General features: G+C 38.8%; 1 protein-coding gene across 3 annotated transcripts in view; it reads left to right on the top strand.

Moving 5' to 3' along the window:
• Positions 1-18,611, top strand: part of MPHOSPH8 (M-phase phosphoprotein 8) — a 53,129-nt gene that overhangs the window by 5,444 nt on the left and 29,074 nt on the right. For all 3 annotated transcript variants that reach the window (XM_035003766.1, XM_035003767.1, XM_035003765.1), the window contains exon 2: positions 10,245-10,400. In XM_035003766.1, coding sequence (XP_034859657.1) covers positions 10,245-10,400 — 156 coding nt within the window. The remainder of the gene's footprint in view (positions 1-10,244; positions 10,401-18,611) is intronic.

Genomic DNA, 18,611 nt, shown 5'->3' with positions numbered 1-18,611 from the left:
GACACCTTGCCTGTTGTGGGCTGTGCTTCCTCTCTGTGGTATTAGTGGGACCCAGGTAGGCCAGCTCTGAAGGGGCGTGCACATCAGGGAACTTGGGAGTGGGCTGGTGTTGTTACCAAAATTTGGGTTGGGTCAGTAGTCCTATGCTGGATCCCCTGAAGTGCTGTGGTAGCTGGGGGCTGTGCAGTGGGGTGGCAGGGGGTACAAGGCTGGGCATGGTGCATGAGAATGGCTGGGTATGGCTGGGCCCCAGCACACGATGGTGCGTGGGGGTGTGTGGCTGGGTGCAATGCACTGAGTGTGTGGGCGGGGTACGCATGCCTTTAATAACTCCCTGAGCCCAAGGCTAGCAGGCTTGGAGTGGGCAAGTCCTGAGGAGAACTCATGGGCATAGCATACTGCTAGCAGGTCAGGTAGCAAGTGTCTGTGCAGCTCCTCTTCCTGCACGTGGCTCTGTATTTATGCTGGCGGGTGGGGGAAGAAAATGGCACCCATGATTTTCTTTGTTTTCAAAGAAGTCCTCCAACATGGTCTGAAATCAGTATGAACAGATCTGTCTCCCGTTTGCTCCTGGTGTTCTTTTTTTTTTTTTTTTTTAGATTTTATTTATTTATTTGAGAGAGAGCACAAGCAGGGGGAGTGCAGAGGGAGAGGGAGAAGCAGGCACCCTGATGAACAGGGAACCCGATATGGGGCTCAATCCCAGGACCCTAGTATCATAACCAGCTGAGCCACTCAGGCACCCCTGCCTGCCCCTGGTATTCTATAAACTGCTGTTTTTATATTGCCTGCCCTCGTGCTCCTGTCTCTTTAAGGACATCGACCCAGCTATCACTCACCCTGGTGGCCAGTGTAACACTGAAGTCAGCTGACTTTTAAAGCTCCAGGCTCCAACCCCCTCTGGTGTTACAAGTTCACAGAATTCAGCTCCTCCAAACATTAAGGGGATTAGTCTTCCCCATGTGAGGTCCCTGGTGCAAGGACTTGTTTTTCTGCCCTATTCTCACACACTGCTCCCTCACTCCTGCAGGCAGCCTCTCTCCACCTTTCTGACCTTTCAGACCTTTCAGATGCAGCTTTTTTTTTTTTTTTAAAGATTTTATTTATTTATTTGACAGAGAGAGACACAGCGAGAGAGGGAACACAAGCAGGGAGAGAGTGGGAGAGGGAGAAGCAGGCTTCCTGCTGAGCAGGGAGCCCGATGCAGGGCTCTATCCCAGGACCCTGGGATCATGACCTGAGCCGAAGGCAGACGCTTAACGACTGAGCCACCCAGGCGCCCCCAGATGCAGCTTCTTTATATTTAGTTGTGGAGTTTGTTCTGCCAGTCTTCAGATCACTCTCCAGTTTATTGTCTTGGATGTGGATGATATCTAGTTGTAAACATGGGACAGGGTGAACTCAGGGTCCTCCTACTCCACCATCTTCCTAAGCTCCTCCCAAAAAGGAAATTAAGAAAACAATTCCAGGGCGCCTGGGTGGCTCAGTGAGCTAAGTGTCCCAACTCTTGGTTTCGGCTCAGCTCATGATCTCATGGGGGTCGTGGGATTGAGCCCCCGTGTTGGGCTCAGGACTCAGTGGTGAGTCTGCTTGAAGATTCTCTCCCTCTTCCCCTTCCCCAACACATGCATGCACACACTCTCAAATAAATAAATCTTAAAAAAAAAAAAAAGAAAACAATTCCATTTATAACAGCATCTAAAAGAATAAAATACTTTTTTTTCTTTAAAGATTTTATTCATCTGAGAGAGAGTGAGAGCAAGAGAGATCACAGAGGGAGAGGGAGAAGGAGACTGGCTGCTGAGTGGGGAGCCTGATGCAGGGCTCGATCCCAGGACCCTGAGATCATGACCCATGCTGAAAGCAAATGCTCAACTGACGGAGCCACCCAGGCGCCCCTAAAAGAATAAAATACTAAGGGGCCCCTGGGTGGCTCCGTCGGTTAAGCGTCTGCCTTCAGCTCAGGTCATGATCCCAGAGTCCTGGGATCGAGCCCCGCGTCAGGCTTCCTGCTCAGTGGGGAGTCTGCTTCTCCCTCTCCCTCTGTCTAGTCTCCTTACTCTTGCTCTCTCTCTCTCAAATAAATAAATAAATAAATAATTTTTTAAAAAGAATAAAATACTTAGGAATAAATTTAGCCGACAAGGTAAAAGACTTGCAAACTTACTACAAATATTCAGTGATCAAAACAGTATGGTACTAGCATAAGGACAGACATAGAAAATCCAAAAATGAACCCATACATCTATGGCCTATTGATTTTTCATAATGGGTATCAAGTCCAATCAATAGGAAAACAAAGTGTGCTGAAACAGCTGGATTTCCATATGCAAAAAAGGAAAGCTGGACCCTACCTCACACCTTATACAAAAATTAACTCAAAATGAATGAAAGACCTAAATTTAAGAGGTAAAACCATAAAATTCTTAGAAGGAAACATAGGTGTAAATATTCAGGACCTTGGATTTGACAATGCAATCTTGGATATAACTCCAAAAACACAAACAAAAGAAAAAATAGGTAAAAGGACTTCATCAAAATTAAAAACTTTTTGTGTATCAAAGAACAGTATCAACATAGTGAAAAGGCAACCCACAGAACTGAAGAAAATATTTGCAAATCTGACAAGAGATCAATATCCATAATATATAAACAACCCCTATAATTCAAAAACAACACAAAAATTTAAAAAACAAACAAAAAACAAGACAACCTACTTAAAAATGGGCAAAGGATTTGATTAAACATTTCTCTACAGATACACAAATGGCCAATAAGCGTATGAAAAGGTGCTGAACATCCTTAGTCCTTAGGGAAATGCACATCAAAACCATGAGATAGGGGGCGCCTGGGTGGCTCAGATGGTTAAGCGTCTGCCTTCAGCTCAGGTCATGATCCCAGCATCCTGGGATGGAGCCCCGCATCGCATCGGGCTCCCTGCTCAGGGGGGAGCCTGCTTCTCCCTCTCCCTCTGCCTCTCTCCCTGCTCATGCTCGCTCTCTCTCTCTGTATCTGTGTCTATTTATGAATAAATAAAATCTTTAAAAAAAAACAAACAAACCATGAGATACTACCTTACACCAGTTACTAGATGGACTATAATAAACAAAAACATAGAAAACAAGTGTTTGTGAGAATGTGGAGAGATTAGATCCTTCTTACACTGGTGGTGAGAATGTAAAATGAATGGTAAAGCTACTGTGGAAAATAGTTTGGCTGTTCTTCAAAAAGTTAAACAGAATTACCTCATGGCCCAGCAATTCTGCTCCTTGGTATATACCCAAAAGAACTGAAAACAGGAACTCAGACAGGTATTTGTTCAACCATGTCCAGTAGAGCATTGTTCATAGTAGCCAATAAATGGAAAACAACCAAGTGTCTATCAACAGGTGAATAAATAAACAAAATGTGGTGTGTATATATATATATATATATATATATAATGAAATATTACTCATTCTTAAAAGGGAAGGAAATTCTGACACATTCTATAACATGAATCCCTGAAAACATTATGGTAGGTGAAATAAGCCAGAAGCAGAAGAACATATATTGCGTGATTCCACTTACATGAAGTACCTAGAATAAGTAAATTCACAGAGACAGAAAGTAGAATGATGGATACCAGGGGCTCAGGGGAAGGGGAATTACTGTTTAATAGGACAGTTTCATTTTGGAAAGATGAAAAAGTTCTAGAGGTGGACAGTCATGATAACTCGTTGTCTATGTGAATGTACTTAATGCCATTTCTGTCTCTGTGAATTTACCCTTAAAAATAGTTAAAATGGCAAATTTTAAGATACATATACCAAAAAACATATATAAAACTACAATAAAATTTTAAAATTACCTATTGTCTTTTGCCCATTTTCTCACTCACAAGAGTTTTTCTTTTTTTTTTTTTTTTTAAAGATTTTATTTATTTGAGAGAGAGAGTGAGAGAAAGAGAGAGAGAGCGCAATGGGAGGGGAGAGGGTCAGAGGGAGAAGCAGACTCCCCGCTGAGCAGGGAGCCCGATGCGGGACTCGATCCCGGGACTCCAGGATCATGACCTGAGCCGAAGGCAGTCGCTTAACCAACTGAGCCACCCAGGCGCCCAAGAATTTTTCTTTTTAATGTTTTATGGCGATCAAATCTTAATCGTATATATTCCAAATTTTTGCTTCTCCAAATTTCTAGTTTATTTTTTTTGCTCAATACCCAATCTGACTGAGAAGCAGGAATATATGAAATAGTTTTCCACCTGTACTGCAGAGCACCATACTAGCTTACACTTAACACCTACCTGATTTTATTCATACAACCACTGAGGCAATAAGCTTTCCAAACCAAAGCCAAGTGCTGCTCCCTCCCCATTTACCCTTCAACATGCCTATACTGCCTTTCAATCATTCTTGTTACCTATAGAAAGACCAACATCAGCATCTAGTAGGATTGGAAACTAAGAAATAATGGGAAAAGAGTAGATTTAGATTAACTTTGAAAAGATAATCCTGAAAATCTCATGATTTTTTTTTTTTTAAAGATTTTATTTATTTATTTGACAGAGACACAGCCAGAGACGGAACATAACAGAGGGAGTGTGAGAGGGAGAAGCAGGCTTCCTGCGGAGCAGGGAGCCCGATGTGGGGCTCCATCCCAGGACCCTGGGGTCATGACCTGAGCCGAAGGCAGATGCTTAACAACTGAGCCACCCAGGTGCCCCAAAATCTCATGATTTTAAAATAATAACTAAGTCTAAATTGATACAGTTTCATGGTTCAGTTACATAACAAGGTGAGGGGACAGTGCTTATATCAGCTAAGAGTATATGCACATGCTTTTTAGGTAGGCTCCATGCTGTGCACTAGAATGTGTTAACCTGCATCCACCTTTGACATTTTACACACCGTCCTTACAGTGTTGGATAATATGCAGAAGCGCGTTAAGTGCCCTTGGGTTTTAATTTCAGCTGAATTACTCTTCAGCTGTATAATTTTTACTAGTTACTTTATCTAGAAGCTTCAGTTTCCTTCTCTATAAAATGAGTAATAGTACTTTACAGGGTTGTTGTAAAGATTAAATGAGCTAATAAATGCCAAGATTTAGTCTATGCATGACAGATTATAAAACGCTTGATACAAATGTAATTCTTTTGATTTGTTTTCAACTATTTAAAAATGTAAAACCCACTTTTTTTTTTTTTTTTTTTAAGATTTTATTTATTTATTTGAGAGAGAGAGAGCAGGAGAGGGGGGAGGGTCAGAGGGAGAAGCAGACTCCCTGCCGAGCAGGGAGCCCGATGCGGGACTCGATCCTGGGACTCCAGGATCATGACCTGAGCCGAAGGCAGTCGCTTAACCAACTGAGCCACCCAGGCACCCTAAAACCCATTCTTAGCTCCCAGGATGACCAAACCAAAATGGTTGGCAGGCCCTGCTACAGTTCGCTGACCTCTGATATACAGAGATGAGGTCTTTTATTTGGTGAAAATGTAAATTAGAGCATCTTTTCTGGAAGTGTGTTTTCTGGCAGTGTGTTTTAACACTGTTTAGGTGGCTTTATTATTTGATCCCATTGATCTCTCTTTGGGGAATTTATTCTAGAGATCTGATCAAAGTTGCACTAGTAGGTAACAGCTTTGCTTATGAAAACAAAAATCAGAAACAAAACAACCTTTGGTTTCCAAAGGGATAGTTTTGTTGTGTTTTTTATTGTATTTAGAACCATCAGTAAAAATCACGTTTTTGAAAAATACTAAAACATGGGCGCCTGGGTGGCTCAGTCGGTTAAGCGACTGCCTTCGGCTCAGGTCGTGATCCTGGAGTCCCAGGATCGAGTCCCACATCAGGCTCCCTGCTCAGCAGGGAGTCTGCTTCTCCCTCTGACCCTCCTCCCTCTCATGCTCTCTGTCTCTCATTCTCTCTCTCGCAAATAAATAAAATCTTAAAAAAAAAAAAATTTAAAAAAAATACTAAAACATTAAGAGGTGTTCCATATCTAAGTGAAAAAAACAAAGTATTATACTAGTGTTTTAAACAATATATGTAAAATACATATTTATAGTTACGTTTGTAAATATAAAGGGTGAAGGAAATAGATGAAATTATTATCAATATCTATGGGTGATTTTTATTTATTTTTTTAAAGATTTTATTGATTTGACACAGAGAGACACAGCGAGAGAGGGAACACAAGCAGGGGGAGTGGGAGAGGGAGAAGCAGGCCTCCCGCTGAGCAGGGAGCCCGATGCGGGGCTTGATCCCATGACCTGAGCCGAAGGCAGACGCTTAACGACTGAGCCACCCAGGCGCCCCATGGGTGATTTTTAAAATATTTTTGTTTTTTAAATTTTATTTAAAATCAATTAACATGTAGTGTATTATTAGTTTCAGAGGTAGAGTTCAGTGATTCATCAGTTGCATATAACACCCAGTGCTCGTTATATCAAGTGCCGTCCTTAATGCCCATCACCCAGTAATCCCATCCCCTCCCAGCAACCCTCAGTTTGTTTCCTATAGTTCATAGTCTCTTATGGTTTGTCTCCCTCTCTGATTTTGTCTTATTTTATTTTTCCCTCCCTTCCCCTATGTTCATCTGTAAAATTCTGCATATGAGTGAAATTGCATGATAATTGTCTTTCTCTGACTGACTTACTTCACTTAGCAAAATACCCTCTAGTTCCCTCATGTCATTGCAGATGGCAAGATTTCATTCATTTGATGGCTGAGTAATATTCCAGTGTGTGTGTGTGTGTGTGTGTGTACACACATACACACCACATCTTCTTGATCCATTCATCTTGTCAATGGACATCTGGGCTCTTTCCATAGTTTGGCTATTGTGGACATTGCTGCTATAAACATTGGGGTGCAGGTGCCCCCTTTAAATCACTATGTTTGTATCCTTTGGGTAAATACCTAGTAAGCAGTTGCTGGTCATAGGGTAATTCTATTTTAACTTCTTGAGGAACCTTCATACTGTTTCCCAGAGTGGCTGCACCAGTTTGCATTCCCACCAACAATGTAAGAGGGTTCCCTTTTCTCTGCATCCTTGCCAACATCTGTTGTTTCCTGAGTTGTTAATTTCAGCCATTCTGACTGATGTGAGGTGGTATCTCATTGTGGTTTTGATTTGTATTTCCCTGATGATGAGTGATGTTGAGCATTTTTTCATGTGTCTGTTGGCTATTTGTATGTCTTCTTTGGAGAAATGTCTGTTCGTGTATTCTGCCCATTTCTTGATTGGATTATTTGTTTTTTGGGTGTTGAGTTTGGTAAATTCGTTATAGATTTTGGATACTAGCCCTTTATCTGATAAGACATTTGCAAATATATTCTCCCATTCTGTAGGTTGTCTTTTAGTTTTGTTGATTGTTTCCTATCTTGATGAAGTCCCAATAGTTCATTTTTGCTTTTGTTTCCTTTGTCTCTGGAGACCTTTCTAGTAAGAAGTTTCTGCACCTGAGGTCAAAGACGTTGCTGTCTGTGTTCTCCTTCAGGATTTTGATGGATTCCTATCTCACATTTAGGTCTTTCATCCATTTGTGTTTATTTTTGTGTATGATGTAAGAAAATGGTCCAGTTTCATTCTTCTGCATGTGGCTGTCCAGTTTTCCCAACACCATTTGTTGAAGAGACTCTTTTTCTTTTTTCCTTTTAAAGATTTTAAAGATATTTATTTGACAGAGAGACACAGCGAGAGAGGGAACACATGCAGGGGGAGTGGGAGAGGGAGAAGCAGGCTTCCTGCAGAGCAGGGAGCCCGATGTGGGGCTCCATCCCAGGACCCTGGGATGGAGCCCGATGTGGGGCTCCATCCCAGGACCCTGGGACCATGCCCTGAGCCAAAGGCAGATGCTTAATGACTGAGCCACCCAGGTGCCCTGAGACTGTTTTTTTCTATTGGATATTCTTTCCTGCTTTGTCAAAGATTAGTTGACCATAGAGTTAAGGGTCCATTTCTGGGTTCTCTATTCTATTCCACCGTCTTGATGATTACAGCTTTGTAATACAGTGATTTCCGGAATTGTGATGCTCCCAGCTTTGGTTTTCTTTTTCAACATTCCTCTGGCAATTTGGGGTCTTTTCTGTTTCCGTACAAATTTTAGGATTGCTTGTTCCAGCTCTGTGAAAAACGTTGATGGTATTTTGATAGGGATTGCATTGAATGTGTAGATTGCTTTGGGTAGCATAGACATTTTAACAATATTTTTCTTCCAGTCCATGAGCATGGAATGTTTTTCCATTTCTCTGTGTCTTCCTCAATTTCTTTCATAAGTGTTCTTACGAAAGTTTTCAGAATACAGATCTTCTACCTCTTTGGTTAGGTTTATTCCTAGGTATCTTATGGGTTTTGGTGTGATTGTAAGTGGGATCAATTCCTTGCTTTCTCTTTCTTGTGTCTCATTGTTAGTGTATAGAAATGCAGCTGACTTCTGTGCATTGATTTTATATCCTGCCACTTTGCTGAATCGCTGTATGAGTTCTAGCAATTTTGGGGTGGAATCTTTTGGGTTTTCAACATAGAATATCATGTCATCTGAGAAGAGTGAAAGCTTGATTTCTTCTTTGCTGATTTGGATGCCTTTTACTTCTTTTTGTTGTCTGATTGCTGTACTGTGTTGAACAACAGTGGTGAGAGTGGACATCCCTGTTGTGTTTTCAACCTTTGGGGTAAAGATCTCATTTTTCCCCATTGAGGATGATACTCGCTTTGGGTTTTTCGCATATGGCTTTTATGATATTTAGGTATGTTCCCTCTATCATCTATGGGTGATTTTTGTTTTTTTCCTTTTTATTGATTTTCAAAGATTACACATTGCTTATGTAATCAGAGAAAGACCTCAATCTTCAATTTATGAAAAGTAGATCAGCAATACTGTTTATTTATTTTAATTCTTAAAAATTGAGGTATAATTGACATATACTATTAGTATTAGTTTCAGGTGTACAACATAATGATTCGATATTTTTATGCATTGCAAAATCATCACAATAAGTCTAGTTAATATCTATCACCTTACATAGTTACAAAATTTTTTTTCTTGTGATGAAAACTTTTAAGATCTGCTTTCTTGGCAACTTTTAAGTATGCAGTACAGTGTTATTAACTGTAGTCACCATGCTGCTCATTACATCCCCGTGACTTAGTTTATGATTGGAAGTGTGTAACTTTTGACCCCCTTCATCCATTTCTTCTACCCCAAACCCCTGCCTCTGGCAACTTCCAGTCCTTTCTCTTTTTCTATGAGCTTGGGTTTTTGTTTTGTTTTGTTTCCTTCCATACATAATTGAGATTACGCAGTATTTGTCTTTCTCTGTCTTGCTTATTTTACTTACTATAATGTCCTTGAGGTCCAAACATGTTGCCAGTGGCAAGATTGGATTCCTTTTTATGGCCAAATAATATTCCAGTGTGTGTGTGTGCGCGCACGCATTTTCTTCATTCATCTGTTGAGGATACTTGGGCTATTTCTACTGTTTGGCTATTGAAGTGGTAATGCAGTGAACATGGGTGTACATATATCTTTTTGAGTTAGTGTTTTTGTTTTCTTCAGATAAATACCCAGAAGTGGAATTGCTGGATCTATGGTAGGTTTTTTTGTTTTTGTTTTTGTTTTAATTTTTTGAGGAACCTTTTTACTGTTTTTGTATAGTGGCTACACCAGTTTACATTCTTACCAACAGTGCACAGGGGTTTTCTTTTTTTCTAATGAAACTTTCTAATACCTGTTATTTCTTTTCCTTTTGATAATAAGAGGATGAGGTGAGATCTCATTGTGGTTTTGATTTGCATTGCCCTGATGATTAGTGATGTTGAGCATCTTCTCATATATTTGTTGGCCATTTGTATGTCTTCTTTGGAAAAATGTCTATTCACATCTGCCCACTTTTTAGTCAGATTGTTTCTTTGTTATTGAGTTGTATGAGTTCTTTATATATTTGGGGTATTAACCCATTATCAGATACGTGATTTGGAAATATTTTCCAATACAGTAGGTTGCTTTTTCATTTTGTTGATGGTTTCCTTTGTAGTAAAGAAGCTTTTTAGTTTGGTATAGTTTCATTTGTTTATTTTTAGTTTTGTTGTGACACTTTTTTCTTAAATGCACTTGCTTCAGGAGATTAACATGCTTTATAATGATATTAATCTCCATTTCAAGTTCATTCGTATATTCTCAGGATTGTATGTTTCTGGAAAGTTAATCATTTAAATTATCAAATTTAATGTCCTTTATTTGCCTGTTTTTAATTCTGTAACAGGGTAAAATCCTTTACAAAGTTCGATGGAAAGGATACACATCAGATGATGATACCTGGGAGCCTGAGATTCATCTTGAGGACTGTAAAGAAGTTCTTCTCGAATTTAGGAAGAACGTTGTGGAGAACAAAGCTAAGCCGGTCAAGAAGGATATTCAGGTATCATGTTTTATTTCATATTTCTTTTTTTTAGTATAATAAACTTACTATAAATTTTACTGACATAAGGAATGTGCAGCAAAGAATTTACAAATAGGGGTGCCTGGGTGGCTTAGTCAGTTACGTGTCTGCCTTTGGCTCAGGTCATGATCCCAGTGTCTTGGGATCTAGCCCCACGTTGGCTTCCTGCTTACTTGGGAGCCTGTTTCTCCCTCTCCCTCTTCCCCTCTGCCCCCTAAGCTCTTGCTCTCTCTCTCTTTCTCTTGCTCTCTCAAAGTCTTTTTAAAAAATTACAAATAATAAAATATATAGTATTCTGTATATCGTAAATTCTGTATAGCCAGTTGATTCTCACAGAATGCTTAAATTGATTTTTGCCAAACTCTTCCTTCTGTAGTCAATCTATGATCACAGTTGACAAACAAGTATAGTTTGGACATGTTGATTAATACTTATCTTTTAGTTAAGAGTAAGGTGAAAGTGGGGAGGTTAAAAACATGTCAAAACTTTATTTGTTCATCCATGGTATGACCATCTTGTTTTTGTGTATCTTAGGAACATTTTTCGTAGTATTCATGTTGCTACATAGATAATAATAATGATAATAATAATAGTAAACAATTGTTTTAATTTGCATTATCAACATATTATGTCTGATTTTTCTGCTAATTAAAATAAGTCTTCGATCCCATTTTATAAAGCTATAAATTTTAATCCATTAGAGATTATTCACAGATCTGATTACCCAGGTCTTTTGTTTTTCTCTTCTCTTCCCACTTTAGTTTTTAGCTACTTTATTGCTTTTTAGTAAACTCTTTCGGATGGTAAGGATTAAGAGATCAAAGGAGCGCAGATAAATTAAACTTTTTTTAAAAAAAATATTTATTTATTTAGAAAGAGAGTGCGAGCAGGGTGAGGGGCAGAAAGAGAGGAAGAGAGAGAATCCCAAGCAGTCTCCACACACACGATCAATTGACACAGAGCTTGATCTCTCGACCCTGAGATCGTGATCTGAGCTGAAATCAAGAGTCTGATGCTTAACTGACTGAGCCACCCAGGTGCCCCAGATAAGTTAAACTTATATCATCAGCAGTTTGGAAAAAGATTTCATGGTGGGCTGGAGTGGGTTATTATTAAAACAGATGCAAAAACTTGGAGTAAGGGTTTTCTTCTTTCTATTGTTTTATCCTTGGTCCTCTTATTCCACAAATAATTGAATTGGATTTATGTATAAATCTTGTAAGAATTTCCTGTTGTACTTTTCCATGTAAATTTCCTTTATCGCTTCTATTTATAAATTGAACCAACTCTTACTCAACTTTTTGATTTTGCTTTTAGTTTTCTTTTTCATTAGAAATTATTGTAATTTTTTTAGAATACTCGCAGAGCTTCTGGGACTTAGAACTATATAGTGAAAATTTTTCACAAAAGAAGCCTCTATTTTAAGGACTGAATGTTTATCTTCTTTCCCTACAGTTTGAGTTTCAACCAAAACAATATTAGGACCCAATTTTGAGTGATTGTAGTGGTTTTTAATAATAGTAACAATAACAAGGCAGCTTGTATTTACTGAGCACTTATACTGTGTATGTGCCAAACACTGGGTCACCACTTTATGTGCATTAAGATGAGAAACTGAGGTTTAGATAAGTAACCATAGCTCAGGTTAATCAGTTAGTAATGATAGAGCCAGGCAGTTACATTCTTAACCATTATGGTAGGTTGCCTTTTAGTTTGGGCTATAGCTTGAAATCCATTGAGAATAGTGGACTCAGTTTTTTTAATTTTTTTATAGTGGCAAGGTCTTTTGGTTTTTAAATTTCTAAGCAAAATCCTCGTTACTTTTAAATTTTTTGTAGAGGAAACCCTTTACAAAATGAGTTCACATTAAAGTAGAGACTTTTTTCCTCAAATTCTTTTGCTATACTTACACTTCACTTTTCTGGAATGGGTGCCTATTCTTTCCTTCCCTATTTCTTTCCCTAAAAACACTCTCACAAACACAAATACATCTGTTTTACTAAGTGATAGGTTCTTATTACTCAAAAAATTTAGACTTTTTGATTGAATTCTTCCTTAAGTGTATTTCTCATTTTTCTGCAGAATACTAGCTTTATTGTCTCTTTTACTTTACCAAGCCTCTGGTTAAACCCTACTTGCAGCTCTTTTTCTTGATTTAAAATTATTGATAATGGTCTGAATGAGAATGATTGCTGATAGACTGGTGTGTTTAAGGTGTATTCTTAAGCTTATGAATCCTGTCCTAATTTTAGAAAGATATTTCTCCACCTGAGGGGTGCCTAGCTGGCTCAGTCAGTAGAGTATGCAACGCTTGATCTTGGGGTTGTGAGTATGAGCCCTACGTTGGGTGTAAAGATTACTTAAAAATAGTGTTAAAAAAAAAAAAAGTACTTCTTCACTTTTTTTTTTCTAAGCTCTCCGTACTATTTTATAAATAATTTAAAATTCTAGGGGTGCCTGGGTGGCTTAGTTCGTTAAGGGTCTGTCTTCAGCTCAGGTCATGATCCCAGGGTCCTGGAATTGAGTGCCATGTCAGCCTCCCTGCTCAGTTGGGAGTCTGCTTCTCCCTCTACTCTTCCCCCCCCCCCACCCCGCTCATGATCTCTCGCGCTCTCTCTCTCTCACTCTCTCTCTCAAATAAATAAAATCTTTTTAAAAAATTTGAAATTCTAGGTACATTTTGAGTCTGAAATTCAAAAATTCAAAATTTAGATTTTAAAGACTGAAACTTATATTTCCTATATCAGGTCAGCTTTCTCATGAATTCTCTCATCTGTTAAATATTCCAGTAAATTGCTGTGACTCTTTGAGGTAAGGTCAGTGGATAGGAATATGGCAAAAATACAACTGGTCACTGATCTTTTTCCCCTTTAGCAAAATAGTTTTGCCATTCATATGCTTTTGTGATTCTTTTCACTGTAGATATAGAAATAGTCTGTAGGAGAAAATTGCTTTGTTCATCTCATCATCTGTGTTCATGCAAGCAACAAATATGTGTTGTCTGTGAAAACTGTGATATATCCCAGTTACCAAAATTTTTGTCTTATGGAGGGTTTTCACCACAGTAGTATCTGTAAGAATATTTGATTTGTCACTTTTTCTATTTAAATCTAGGAGCATTGCTTGCTTAGGACTTAGTAAGCATCACAGAAATTAGAAATGGTTTCTTAAATAATCCCAAAAAGGGCACCTGGATGGCACAGTTAGGTGTCTGACTCTTGGTTTCAGCTCAGGTCGTGATCTCAGGGTCGTGAGATCAAGCCCTGCATTGGGCTCTGTGCACAGTGAGAAGTCTGCTTGAGATTCTCTCTCCCTCTGCCCCTCCTGCTTGTGTTTTCTTTTTCTCTCTAAAATAAATAAATATTTTTTAAAAATAAATAAATAATCCCCAAAAATGGTTGTTAATGCTATTAATCAGAAAATATACATGATGTAGAAATGGTATTTGTTCATTAAAATACTTCTCAGCATTTAACATTTGGTTCCCTTTTTATCTTTTTTTGACCAAAACTAAAAAAAATTGAGTATTTTAAACTAAAAAAAATTGAGGTGCTATTTATGTGTGATATGGTCTAGCCCTTTGTTTTTAATGGACAGATAATCTACAATCAGTGAACCACTGGTCTGCCTTGAGCTTCGATGGCTAATATATGATAGTGAACCTCTACTGCACTGCTTCATCAACATTTTACTATTTATACCTTTTTGGGTTTTTTCTTTTATTTAGGGATAGCATTTTTAATAAATATAGTGTCTGATATAGTCCAGACTCTTATTTTTGAAGAATTTTATTAAGGAAAATTTGAACATACAAAACTGGGAAGGTCAGTGTCATGAGAGTTCATTCATCACCAGTGTCCGTTATTACCAGTACTTGGCCATTCTTCCTTTTTCTGTCCACTGCTCTCCCTCTCGCTTTGTATTCACTAGGATTTTTTTAAATTTTTTTTTTTTTTTTAGAGAGAGGAGGAGGTTGGGGGGAGGACTAGAGGGAGAGAGAGAATCCCAAGCAAGCTCCAAAACAAGTGTGGAACCCGATGTGGGGCTCGAGCCCATGACCCCGAGATCATGACCTGAGCTGAAATCAACAGTCGGATGCTTAACCAACTGAGTCACCCAGGTACCCCTATTTGCTAGAATATTTTCAAGCAAATTTGAGATTTGAAAAAGGTCTACACATCATGTATCATTGATAATCTTACTCTAAGCTTTTTATTCCCCATGTTGTTTATTTGATGAAGAAACCACATCATTTTCTGCAGAATTTCCTATGTGCTGGGTTTGGCTGAGTGCATGGTGGTATTTAACACGTTCCTCTAGCCCCATATTTCTGTAAACTGGTAGCTAGATATGGAGGCATGATTATATTTACATTCAGGTTTGTTTATTTATTTATTTATTTATTTTGCAAGGATAGTTGTAAGTGGTGTTCACCTCCTGCACATCAGAAAGCACATGATGTTTAGTTGACTCCCTTACAGTGGGATTAATACAGTCATTGAAATTAGGTGTTTTCAGTCTGATCCTTCATTGGAAAACTCCCAACTTTTCATGTGCAGGTTTTAGGAGCCATTGGTCATTGCCTAGAACCATTTTCTCATTAGAGGGTAGAAAATAGTGATTTTCTAATTCTGTCATTCATCCCTCTGTGTTTATTAGCAGGAGTTCTGGAGACACCGTGGTCATGGTTCTGAAATGGGGAGACACTGCTGGCAGGGAGAGGTGAAGACTGAATTAAGGTAGCATAGTTTGGAGAACTGATTCCACATTCCACAGGATCTAGTGACCGATCTGATCTAGGGAAAAGCAGAGTCAGAAATGACTAAGGTTACTCATTTGGGGACCCAGACAAATGACGGTATTACTTAGGGAACAGATACAGTTTTGAACACTTTAGATTTTAGTTACTGGTTTGTCATCCAAGTGAAGATGTCCAGTTCATTGGAAATATTGGTCTGAGTTGAAAAGAAAGATATGGGCTAGAAATGTAGATTGGGTGATTTGTGGAGAGTACAAGATAGTGTTTATTACCATGTTCCAAGTAATAATATGATTGTTAAGTATTCTGAAAAAATAATTCAGAGTTTTGTAATTCTTGTTTGAAATTTTTTTTACAGTAGTTAGTCATACGCCTACCAAGATGAAATTTGTCCTTCCTATTTGCCCCCGTACCCCACCCTGCACCCTTTTCCCTTTTACCAGTGGGAACAATTTAAATAAAAGCAGGCTATATCGTTTGGAAATGAGGAGGTCAACACCAACCAGTCTTATGTTCAATCAGCCAACATATTAATGAATCATTAATTTTTGATATAGTGTTCAACGACTCATTAGTTGTGTGTAACACCCAGTGCTCATCACAACATGTGCCCTCCTTAATACCCATCACCCACCTACCCCATCTCCTCACCCCCCCCCTGTAACCTTCAGTTTGTTTCTCAGAGTCCAGAGTCTCTCATGGTTTGTCTCCCTCTCTGATTTCTTCCCATTCAGATTTCCCTCCCTTCCCCTATGGTCCTCTGCGCTATTCCTTATATTCCACAGATGAGTGAAACCAAATGATAATTGTCTTTCTTTGCTTGACTTATTTCACTTCTACCATTTGCATTGACATGGATGGAACTGGAGAGGATTATGTTATATGAAATAAGGCAAAATGATTTTTAAGATGAAGGAAGTCAGTTGTAAACTCTTTAGGATGGAGGGAAAATTGAAATAGTAGAGTCATTAAGTACTCTTTCACAGAAATTGCTTGAAGCAAAAGGGTAGCTTTTGGTTGAGAGAATGACAACTGAAGCACTTGAGAGCAGGTTGCAGACTTGAAGTCCTCAGTGCGTATTTCGTATTTCATAACAACAAAGACATTCTCCTGCACTGTTAAACTCAGGGAGCTTTAAATTTATCAGTGTGCCCTATCAGCAGTACCTCAGCAATATTGTTAACCTAATATACAGCTAAGATGAAGCTACATTCATATGGATTTCCCCGTTTGTCCTGGGATGTCCTTTGTTGCTTTCTGTCGTGCAGTGCATTTAGTTTCATGTCTTCTGGTTTTGTTTTATCTAGAACAGTTCCCTAGCCTGTTTTCCTTTTTTCGTCTTTCATGATGTGGATCTTTAAGAATCCAGACCAGTTCAGGGCGCCTGGGTGGCTGAGTCAGTTAAGCGTCTGCCTTCGGCTCAGGTCATGATCCTGGGGTCCTGGGATCGAGTCCTGCATCAGGCTCCCTGTTCAGTGGGGAGTCTGCTTCTTCCTCTGCCTGTCACTCCCCCTGCTTGTGCTCTCTCTCTGATAAAGAAATAAAATCTAAAAAAAAAAAAAAGGAATCCAGACCAGTTGTTTCATAGAAAGTTCTTCACATTGGAACTAGATGAATGATAATTAGTGTTAAATCACAAATAGTGGTTTTTTTCCTAAGTTGGAATTAGATGGTTTCTTTCCTGGTGATTAGATTCAGTGTGAACATTCTGACAAATGTTATATAGGTAATTACATGATGTCAAGAGATGTATGATATGTCAATTATCCCATTTATTGCTGGTATTAAATTATAATTTTATGATAAAGTGAGGCCCGTTTTTTTCCCTCTCTTTTTAAAGGTACCTTTTTCCTTTTAAAATAATAACATGAGGGAGCCTGGGTGGCTCAGTTGGTTAAGCGGCTGCCTTCGGCTCAGGTCTTGATTCTGGAGTCCCAGGATCGAGTTCTGCATCAGGCTCCCTGCTCAGTGGGGAGTCTGCTTCTCCCTCTGACCCTCCCCCCTCTCATGCTCTCTCTCTCATTCTCTCTCTCTCTCAAATAAATAAAAATCTTTAAAAATAAATAAATAAAATAATAGCATGATAGTAAATGACCTAATGATAAGTAACATTTGAGACTGAGAATCTCTTGTTCCCCAACAGCCTCTCACCGCATGGTTTTAAAATACCTTGATGCTTCTTTCCTCAATTAGTTATTCCTGTGGTGGTTACAAATACTGATTTTTCTAATTCTGTTATTGTATATTTTTTGTTTGTATTTTATAAAGAACAGCTCCTCCCTCCCCAAAATTTTTTTTTAGTATCAGTACACACTCCTGGAATCGTTTTATTCATCAGTCATCCATTGCTGCTGTTATTCATGTTGATGCTAAAATGGTTCCAAATTTGGCTAGTAGGAGCCCCTTCAAGGCAGCTCTTGTGTCCTTTTGATGTTTCCCCTTCTGTTGTGAGCACATCATTTCTTCTGACAAGGTATTCAGTGTTACCATATACTTTCCTACTCCGTCCCTGGTATTAGCCATTTCTCCAAGGAATCCTGATTCTTTGTAAAGGAGGATAGGATTAAAATCCAAGATGTAGGGGCGCCTGGGTGGCTTAGTCGGTTAAGCGTCTGCCTTCAGGTCAGGTCATGATCCTAGGGTCCTGGGATCGAGCCCCGCATCAGGCTCCCTGCTCAGCGGGAAGCCTGCTTCTCCCTCTCCCACTCCCCCTGCTTGTGTTCCTGTTCTCGCTGTGTCTCTGTCAAATAAATGAATAAAATCTTAAAAAAAAAAAAAAAGATGTACTTATTACTACTGGGGTATGATTATTTCTAGGCCCTTTAAGTAGCCAGAGCTAAAGGAAAAGATATATGTCATAAATTCATATTGGTATCTGTAATTTCAGTCCATGACCTCAGGGTTTCCACTCATTCTACCTGGCCATAGTCTGTTTCCCTTTTCCTACTGTGAGAACTCTGGTTCCCACCAATGTTATATATACTCATTTACTCAGTCCTACAAAAATGAGAAGTTAGTTTCAGATTTACTACACCCATCCTGTTGTAAAACTCCAACAAATTTATTTGCAGTTCTTTTTGTCCCTAGTAAGCATATTCACTGAGGATGTTTAGCATTCAAAAGTTCTTTGGATTGATTTTTTTCTTTTCGGTGGTTATGTTTTTCAATTTGATAAACGGGTTCTTTTGGTTGTTAATTAGTACTTATCTTCTTGCTGCGTTCCCTTTCCCTCCATATCCAATTTGAAGTACTGTCCCTTTACTCTCAGTTTAGAACTATAAGGCAATCAGCAAGAATACTATGTATTGTTTAGTATTTTCTCACCATTCTCTCCCCATTATTTTGATAGTTGCTCAATTATCAAGAGTATTAGTGACTGTTACATGCTGTACTCTCTTATAGCCATCATTCAGTCTTAATTCTAAAAGCAG

This window comes from Mirounga leonina, unplaced genomic scaffold, assembly GCF_011800145.1.
Source record: "Mirounga leonina isolate KUSES-001 unplaced genomic scaffold, KU_Mleo_1.0 Mir_127, whole genome shotgun sequence".
Classification (NCBI taxonomy): domain Eukaryota; kingdom Metazoa; phylum Chordata; class Mammalia; order Carnivora; family Phocidae; genus Mirounga; species Mirounga leonina.
This window is presented reverse-complemented; position numbering and strand designations above follow the sequence as displayed.